General features: G+C 52.1%; 2 protein-coding genes across 2 annotated transcripts; both read left to right on the forward strand.

Moving 5' to 3' along the window:
- The first annotated feature begins 5,061 nt into the window (after positions 1–5,061).
- On the forward strand, positions 5,062–8,058 carry LOC130125381 (neuroendocrine protein 7B2). Its single transcript, XM_056294940.1, has 5 exons — positions 5,062–5,304; positions 5,566–5,715; positions 5,991–6,103; positions 7,099–7,152; positions 7,421–8,058. Exons 1-5 carry the CDS (start codon positions 5,085–5,087, stop codon positions 7,559–7,561), a joined length of 678 nt encoding a protein of 225 aa, XP_056150915.1. The 5' UTR covers positions 5,062–5,084; the 3' UTR covers positions 7,562–8,058.
- Positions 8,059–8,153: 95 nt separating this feature from the next.
- Positions 8,154–9,258, forward strand: grem1a (gremlin 1a, DAN family BMP antagonist). Its single transcript, XM_056294975.1, has 2 exons — positions 8,154–8,311; positions 8,455–9,258. The coding sequence occupies exon 2, from the start codon at positions 8,456–8,458 to the stop codon at positions 9,020–9,022; it is 567 nt and encodes a 188-aa protein (XP_056150950.1). The 5' UTR covers positions 8,154–8,311; position 8,455; the 3' UTR covers positions 9,023–9,258.
- The last annotated feature ends 218 nt before the right edge of the window (positions 9,259–9,476 follow it).

Raw genomic sequence — 9,476 nt, forward strand, 5'->3', positions numbered from 1 at the left:
TATTTTACTTGTGTTTTCCTCTGCCACAGAAGACATTTCTCAGATTCTCATGTTCCAGTGTTTTAATATCACAGATGGTGACAAACAAGTTGGATCGCACTTTGTTGTGATATTTCAAATTCAAAAATTCAGTGAGACTGAATTTTTGAATTTTTTTTTTTTCCTAACCGGTCTTCGAAAAATTATCGGTCTGACATCGAGTCAAGTCCGAGTCACTGTGAAGATGAGACCTTCATAGACTTGGTACGAGACAGAGTTCGTACTCGAGCGCTATGTAACCCTAGTCTAAACTCCTTCATATTGTTTATTCAGAAGCGTTTGCTCATGCAGTGCCGTGTCTCCTGCTTCCAGGTGCAGCTGAATCTTGGTCAGGGCTGCCTGTCCACAGCCCCCCCTTGTGACGTGGCCAGTCTCCTCAAACAGTTCTGCAGGGAGCTCCCCGAGCCCCTGTTCCCCTACGAGCTCCACGCCGCCCTGCTCGAGGCCCAGACGCTGCCCAGCCTGCAGGACAGGACCTCAGCCACTCAGCTGCTGTCCTGTCTGCTGCCCGCCAATAACGCGTCCTTCCTCCTTTACCTCTTCACCTTCCTCTCCGAGGTTTCCCAGAGGTTTGACGCAATGCTAAGATCAAATGGCTGGCTTTATTCTGACATGCTGTCGCTTACTACCTTTTTCCTGTTGAACTTCTGCAATTCATTTGTTTCCCCCCCCCCCCCCCGCTATTGCCTCGCCCCCTCTTCATTGCATGCGCTCCGACAAGATGTGCTGAGAATCTGATGACCTGCAGTAACCTTGCTGTGGTCTTTGCTCCGAGTCTCTCGCCCCCTCCCGACAAAGCGGGGATGTCTGAAGAGCAGCTCGAGCTCCGGGTGGCTGTGGTGCGTACCTTCATCGAGGATCCCCGTGCGTTCGGTGAGTACTCGGTTATCGCTCCTTCGGTAGCTGACCCGGTGAACATCTATCGCGTCTTTCTTCTCCATTTGTGGCACGTAACGCTCGTCTCCAACGCAAGATGTTTTTGTTTCCCCCCCCCCCCCCCCCCCCCGCTGTATTTGTCAGGAGAGATTCCCAAGGCTGCCAAGGAGAGTTTAGAGTATCTTTTGGAATCTCGCCTCCTAGAGGAGACCCGATCCAAGAAAAGGAGCCAAAAGAGATGCAGCCTACAAGGTCAGATAAACTTTCGGCGCTGACGAGGGACACTCTCTTGGCTCTTTGTAGAAGTTGCAACATAAGGATTGTACTGTACAAAGTGATGCAAATCCAAACTTTGTCCTTTTTAAATATCAACCAAGGAAACTGTTACTCGGGGGTGGGGTTACAAATATTAAGGAGAGGGGGGATTTTTTGCAACTTGGGTGGGTGGTTGGGGAGCATCCGCCAGTGCAGTTTTAATAGTATGGTCCAAAGTCTCTCAGCTGTTATAGCCTTTATTAGGGATACGTATTAGCATGTATATTGAAATGTGCAGTGGATATTTAGGCTCAATAACACATTTGGATTTTTTTATTCTTACTGCTTGGTGATGCTGCAAGGTTGGAAAACGCAGCATTTTTTTTTGTCACATTTCCAATACTGGATTGTCCATTTACGCTATGACTTCGTTCCCTCAAACACAGTGCCTCCACCCATGGAACCGGTGGCCTGGACTCCCGGTGTCGAGTCTGCGTCAGACCCGTCCCAGAGGTCCGTGAGGAAACAGTCCCTCAGGAGGAGCCCGGGTCTGAAAACCCTCCCCGATGTTGTGTTGTTCAGGACTTTCAAGTCTCGCACAGGTAAACGACGGGCGGGATTAGCGCGTGCTCTGTTGGGGACGATGACGAGGAGCTGTACAGGATGTGACGTTTGGTGATGAATTGATGGAATGATTTTCTAGATCGGAGCAGGTCCAGCCCCGACACTGCTCTCTGTGATCCTTCCGGCGCCACCCACAGAGAGGCATGCAGGACTCCATCTGAGAGACGACAAAGGTAACTGGTTTCAGAGCGAACTTCTGGTGACGTGGCATCGATCTGCGAAAACGAGAGACGTAGCGCTTGAACCTGTGACGTCACCAGGACGTAAAATAAGGAGCTAACCAATATAGAAAACGCACGTGACGGACGTCGGAGGGCGTAACGCATGCTGTGACTCAGAAGTGACGGGCTAATTCACGTAGTAATTATGGTCACCACACTTCCACTAGCATCAGTATGTACTGTGGTACTATGTTAGTACTGTTAGAGGTACTGTTGTCTGGGTACCATGTATCAGTATGTACTGTGGTACTATGTTAGTACTGTTAGAGGTACTGTTGTCTGTGTACCGTGTATCAGTATGTACTGTGGTACTATGTTAGTACTGTTAGAGGTACTGTTGTCTGGGTACCATGTATCAGTATGTACTGTGGTACTATGTTAGTACTGTTAGAGGTACTGTTGTCTGTGTACCATGTATCAGTATGTACCGTGGTACTATGTTAGTACTGTTAGAGGTACTGTTGTCTGTGTACCATGTATCAGTATGTACTGTGGTACTATGTTAGTACTGTTAGAGGTACTGTTGTCTGTGTACCATGTATCAGTATGTACTGTGGTACTATGTTAGTACTGTTAGAGGTACTGTTGTCTGTGTACCGTGTATCAGTATGTACTGTGGTACTATATTAGTACTGTTAGAGGTACTGTTGTCTGCGTACCATGTGTGTATCAGTTATGTTGTTTTCCGGTGTCAGTAAAACTAATCCGTGTACTTGTGTAGTACTTGGTGAATACAGTAACACCTGTTTATCCTGTCAGCCATATTTTACGAATGGGACAACACTGCAGAACCAGAACAAACCCAACGGAACAACATCTTCACTGCTCCAACAGATCACAAACACACGCTGTCAGCGAGGGGGGGAATCCCCGGCTGTGACGTAGTAACAAACACTGTCAGCGACGGGGGGGATCCCTGGCTGTGACGTAGTAATAATAAACGCTGTCAGCGACGGGGGGGATCCCCGGCTGTGACGTAACAAGAGTAAAACATGCGAGAGTCGAAATCAGAAGTCCCATTCATGCCCTGTATGACGCATGTGCAGATTTTGTGCATCATTTACAGGTTTGAATCTATGATTTACAGCTTCGGGACCAAACTTTAATAGGACAAAGGACATGCATGCTAGGGGTAACACTCCTGCCTGAGACGAACCGGAGTTGGTCCCCGTGTGCTGCACTGCGGCTGCCCACTAGTGTGTGTGTGTGTGTGTGTGTGTGTGTGTGTGGAATGGGGTGGGGTGGGGTGGGGGGGGTACAAAGTATCCTCATAAGTAAACACAATGTCAGACATTGAGAATTGCTTTAATTTTGTTAATGAGGGGAGGTGGTGCAGTGGTTAGCGCGGCTGCCTCACAGCAAGAAGGTCCTGGGTTCGAGCCCCGGGGTAGTCCAACCTTGGGGGTCCTCCTGGGTCGTCCTCTGTGTGGAGTTTGCATGTTCTCCCCATGTGTGTGTGTGTGTGTGTGTGTGGGTTTCCTCCGGGGGCTCCAGTTTCTTCCCACAGGCCAAAGACATGTAGATCAGGTGGATCAGTCATACTAAATTGTCCCTAGATGTGTGTGTGTGTGTGTGTGTGTGTGTGTGTGTGTGTGTGTGTGTGTGTGTGTGTGTGTGTGTGTGTGTGTGTGTGTGTGTGTGTGTGGGCCCTGTGATGGACTGGCGGCCTGTCCAGGGTGTCTCCACTGCTGGGATAGGCTCCAGCATACCCACGACCCTGAGAGCAGGATAAGCGGTTTGGAGGATGGATGGATGGATGGCTGGATGGATGGGTGGCTGGCTGGATGGATGAATGGATGGGTGGCTGGCTGGATGGATGGATGGATGGATGGATGGTTGGCTGGATGGATGAATGGATGGGTGGCTGGATGGATGGATGGCTGGATGGATGGATGAATGGATGGGTGGCTGGATGGATGGATGGATGGATGGATGGGTGGCTGGCTGGCTGGATGGATGGATGGGCGGGCCTCATGTTGAAGCGATGTCTACTTTGTGAGTGGTCTCTGTTCTCTTTTCTTGGCAGAGAATCGTGTGGCATAAGCCAGCTTCCCGGCAAGTCCACAAGAGGACGAGACGCAGGAAGCTGTGCTGCACTCACCAGAGTGGCAAAACTGCACCTAACGCCATGGAGGAGACGGACTACCATTTAGTCTCTCAAGACGACAGGATGCATAGTCAGCCCGCGTGCCGAGCTATGACGTGTCCCGGTAGTCCTCTTCTTGGACGCCTTGGTTTCGTTTTAAATCTTTTAAGCGGGGGGGGATCAGTCGCAGACGACAATAAAATGTACAATTCGCAGTATATATATTCTTCAGTGTAAGAACTGTTTTATTGTTTGTTTTTTGTTTGTAACTTTATAACAAATAAATGTTTTATCACTGACTACACGTTGAAGCGCGAGCGTCTTGTTGTTTCCCTGAGGAACATCTCGGAACGTCCCACCTGCTGCGGCGCGAGCGCTCTCATTGAGCCCCGGGCTTCGACGTTGACGCGGCGCGGCAGCCAATCAGAGGAGAGGATGTTTAGTCTCTTAGCAACCGCATCGCCCAAGCGAGGGGGGACTCAGCATCCTCTTCCTCTGCTCCGCCACACACACACGGTAAGAGAAAACACCAGCGAAATATATATACACACATATATCTATCCGTATATATATAAATATATATTCGCTGGCAATCAGATCGTCCGCTGATATGTCGGAGCTTATCTCGTCTTCTCGTTTTATCTGCCGGATGTGGCAAACGGGGTGGTGTCGTGTTTCTGCAGAGGGCCCAACGCCGCTGTTTACCTGTGACGTAGTAGCGCCAATGGCGCACCGAGGCTTTATTTTCGAGTCTTGTTTTTTTTAATATATATTTCGCTTCCTTAACGTCATCTCGTATATCCAGCATTTCATACATACACATATATATATCATATGTGTGCGTCAGCTTAGTTTTGCTGTCATCGCAGTAAAACGCATTTAGGCTGCGCCATGGCTGCGCGCTGTGCGCACCGCGGTGTTGTTGACTCACTAAACCAGCCTCCTTTGTCGACGACAGACGACGACGACGACGACGACGGACGATGGGCTTGGCGGTCAGGTTGTCGCTGCTGGGCGTGCTGGCGTGCGCCCTGCTGGACCGCGGGGCCTGGTGCCGGAGCCCCCGCACGGCCGACCAGGTGTCCGAGGCCGACATCCAGCGCCTCTTGCACGGCGTCATGGAGCAGCTGGGCATCGCCCGGCCGAGGGTGGAGTATCCCGCGCACCAGGCCACCAACATCGTCGGCCCTCAGAGTATCCAAGGTATCGGACAGAGTCTCGCCTCAGTGCAGCCTTGCTTGATCCGCATAGGCCACGCGGGTAGTTTCTGTTCCCGCAGTCGCGCCCACGGTCATTTCCGGATTGTGCCGTGTGGGGTGAACGTGTTGCATTTGAGATCTACTGCAAATGAGTGATGAGTGTATTTCCCTATTAAGATGTGCATAAACTGGAATGTAGTGTAGTGGTTTCGGGCAGAGCCGGCTGTGTTGACCTTGAGGTGCGTTGTCGTTTTCTGTCCACAAGGTGGTGCCCATGAGGGGCTGCAGCATCTGGGCCCGTACGGGAACATCCCCAACATCGTCGCCGTGCTGACGGGTGACAACGTCCCTAAAGACTTCAGTGAGGACCACGGATACCCAGACCCTCCGAACCCGTGTCCCCTGGGAAAGATGGGTAAAGTCCAGCGCAGCGGCTCACTCGGCGAGCGGCGGAGTACACCAAACTCTTTAGTCGGGAAATGTTACATGAGTTAGACGCTTTTCAAACTGAATATATGCTGTGTGGCCCCCGGTGTACAGAGTGCATGTGTTATGGTGGAAGGACGGGTGGGGTTTAAATACTCCGCTCGGGAACCAGTTGTCGGACTGAAACGCTGTCCGTGGCGGCGGACCGCACCGCCCCATGGACCCGGCGAACCAACGTGTTGTCTTGTCATTTGTGTCATGAAGCTGCGGACGGGTGCTTGGAGAACGCTCCGGACACGGCCGAGTTCAGCAGAGAGTTCCAGAAGCATCAGCATCTGTTTGACCCCGAACATGACTACCCAGCCCTCGCTAAGTGGGTAAGTACGAGAGAAAACGTGCACAGAGCTGGGTCACACACACACACACACACACACACACACACACACACACACACTATCACCATTTGCTTTGTCAGTATGTCCCTTTGACATATCCAATAGAAAGGGGGGGGGGGGGGAGGCGTCCGAGTAGCGTGGCGGTCCATTCCGTTGCCTACCGACACGGGGATCGCTGGTTCGAATCCCCGTGTTGCCTCCGGCTTGGTCGGGCGTCCCTACAGACACAACTGGCCGTGTCTAGGGGGTGGGAAGCTGGGCGTGGGTATGTGTCCTGCTCACTGCACTAGCGCCTCCTCTGGTCAGCCTGTTCGGGGGGGGGGGGTAGCGTGATCCTCCCACGCCCTACCTCCCCCTGGTGGTGAAACTCCTCACTGTCAGGTGAAAAGAAGCGGCTGGCGACTCCACATGTATGGGAGGGGGCATGTGGTAGTCCGCAGCCCTCCCCGGATCGGCAGAGGGGGTGGAGCAGAGACCGGGGCAATTAGCCAAGTACAACTGGGGGGGGGGATCCAAAAAGAGAAAACGGTGTTGGCAGTAATTATGCGCAAAACATTGTGTTTTTGGATACGTGAAGTAGATTTATTTTACTGTTCCTGGCACCTTCCTCGTGAAGCGGAGCGCGTCTACACCCTCGTCGTCGTCGGTGTTAACCTTGGGTCGCCGTGTTCGCTGCAGCCAAGCTGAAGTGTGGAAGGGGGGGGGGGTTACTCGTGTGTCACGCTATCTGTTTTCCACACGCGTTGCATCGTTTACGCTCGCAGTAAAACCCAACACATGTACGGCCTCGGTGCCACGGTCGGGGTAACGAGTTGAAAAAAGAAATAATTTAGGAAATAAAAGCCCCCTTTAGAGCATGACTTTTTTGATTCCCCCTCAAATGTTCCCAGGCAATTTGTTGGGTAATGTGTTGAACAAAGGGATTGGCAGTAAAACAATGGCAACGTGGTTTAAGTGTCTTCAACTGTACTTTTCAGAACAAGGAGCTCTTGTACCAAAAACTGAAGGGAGGACCGAAGAGAAGAAAAAGGGTATATTGTTTTGTGGTTCTTTTGCCTTTTCCTTTTTCCTGCAAAGATGTTTGAAAAAAAAAAACAAAAAAAAAACAACCCTCCACCTTAACGACCATCAAGATTTGATCCCCGGAGCAAACGGTACACTGAGTTTTGGATTTGAAACCGGCGTGGTGACGCTAAGGGGCCTCGCCTGTTTATCTTGACTATCAGCATTTCTGGGATACGGCGACAAGTAAGTGTTTCTTGACGTCTATACACGTGTTTCTTTTCCATTTGCTTCCAGAGTGTCAACCCCTTTTTAATGGGCCAGAGACTTGACAACGTGGTTGCCAAGAAATCCGCCCCCCACTACCCCGAGGAAGAGGAGGAGGAGGAGGAAGAGAATGAAGCCCCCACCTCTGTCACGGGCAAACCCGCACTGTAAACTCTGAGCTCATCTACCCATAATGTTGTCTTTATATACATACATATATATATATATATGACAGGAGATCACATGGCCATCACACTGGGTTGTATGCTGCGTGCCAAGAACGCCAACTCAGACACCGTTTTCTGTACAGCGATGGATTTTAATCACCACATAGGGTTCCATGTTTGTATATTCAGATATCACTTCACTCGTCTCACCCTCGGCAAGGATTTGAGGGCAACGCGTTGTCATGAATCAATATAATCTGTGGTTTTTGTGTTCAGTGGTTTAGCCTACTTTACTGCAGCGGGGCAACGTAGACGTGAGCATCTAAACGACACATCTGTATGGAGGGAGCGCTGGAAAGCGGCTGCGGCGCCTCCGCCTCGCCAGAGGGATTTGTGTTCCGGCTCAAGAGTTGCTGTAAAACGAGCTCAAATAAACAGTTAACCTGCATTGAAACACGTTTTGGAGTTGGTCTTTTCCTTCTGCCATGCAGACAAGTTATGGATCTGGTGGTGGTGGGGAGGGGGTGGGGGTGGTGGTGGTGGTGGTGGTGGGGGGGCGTGTTCCACAGAGACGCTGAAACACAAGACCCGTTTAAAGAAAAACCCCTTTCAGTGTCATTCATAAAGACGCCGCCGAGGAGGTTGGGTGCCTGGGATTTTTTCCTCCGCGCTCAAGAGGAAAACTATGAACTGAGGCGTCACCCCTGAGCACACTCTCCAGCAGAATTTGGGCCAGAATTTGGACGGATAACGGGTAAGTTTTCGAGCAACCGTTTTAATCAGTTTTCACAATTACGCCAGTGTATGACGTCGGTGGCGCGTAACGAGCGCGTAAAAGTCGTGCGTAAAAGTGTCCCAACTCTCTCTTCCCTCCCCCCCCCCCCTTTCCGCTTGCAGCATGAGGACATCGTCGGCGTTCGCCTGTGCGGTGGTGCTGGGGCTGCTGCTCGCCCCGGGGGGCAGCACGGACGCCGCCGGGACGTTTCAAGGCGGCGCCTTCCCGCATCCGTACAAATACTACCACAACCCCAACGAGCCGGACAGGACGCAGCAGCACTTCCCCGCCGTGACCGGACTGGCGTCCCGCGGGGCGAGCCCCGCCGCCGCCGCCGCCGTCGCGGACGAGGTGCTGGAGTCGAGCCAGGAGGCGCTGCACGTCACGGAGCGCCGCTACCTGAAGCTGGACTGGTGCAAGACGCAGCCGCTCAAGCAGACCATATACGAGGAGGGCTGCCTGAGCCGGACCATCATCAACCGCTTCTGCTACGGCCAGTGCAACTCCTTCTACATCCCGCGGCACATTTACCAAGAGGACAGCGTCTTCCAGTCCTGCTCCACCTGCAAGCCCAAGGCGTTCACCACCGTCACCTACACCCTCATCTGCCCGGGCCGGACGCCCGCGACCAGGAAGAAACGCGTCCAGCGCGTCAAGCAGTGCCGCTGCACCACCATAGATATGGACTAGGTTATGTAATCATGTTAAAAGCCCCGTCATCAAACAGCGTGCAACAAGGGACGAGGAGAGCGAAGTGAAGGACTTCCGGGTAAACCCTTGTGTGGATTCGTCCCCGATGGCCGCTCGGGCCCTCGGCGCGGTGAGTGCGTAAAAGCGCGCAACGCATCCAGCGTATCTGGCCACGAAGCCACCCGGCTGTAAAAGCTGGCCGGTGTGTAATATCGATTCAGCCAAACTGCCCACAAGAAGAGGGGAGGGGAGGAGAGGGAGAGGGGGAGGGGGGGGGGTATGAGGGAGCGTTTTTTCAGAGGACTGGGATAAAAGGTGTATCGTTTCCACTGTGTGGAATGTAAAAGTGAACGTCCACCGATGTACAGATTTTTCTACACACCCTGCACTGTTTGATGCCACTTCATTGTTATGACATGTTTGTAATGAGCGCTGCATGGCTGCTGAATAAAAA

This window comes from Lampris incognitus, chromosome 15 (genome assembly GCF_029633865.1).
Source record: "Lampris incognitus isolate fLamInc1 chromosome 15, fLamInc1.hap2, whole genome shotgun sequence".
In the NCBI taxonomy this organism is placed as follows: domain Eukaryota; kingdom Metazoa; phylum Chordata; class Actinopteri; order Lampriformes; family Lampridae; genus Lampris; species Lampris incognitus.

Bases quoted from the DNA above. Each gene is read 5' to 3' on its own strand.
- grem1a (XM_056294975.1), top strand. From the start codon at position 8,456: ATGAGGACATCGTCGGCGTTCGCCTGTGCGGTGGTGCTGGGGCTGCTG.
- LOC130125381 (XM_056294940.1), top strand. From the start codon at position 5,085: ATGGGCTTGGCGGTCAGGTTGTCGCTGCTGGGCGTGCTGGCGTGCGCC. The intron at 5,716-5,990 runs GTAAAGTCCAGC...TGTGTCATGAAG, and splicing joins GTGTCCCCTGGGAAAGATGG to CTGCGGACGGGTGCTTGGAG. The intron at 7,153-7,420 runs GTATATTGTTTT...ATTTGCTTCCAG, and splicing joins GACCGAAGAGAAGAAAAAGG to AGTGTCAACCCCTTTTTAAT.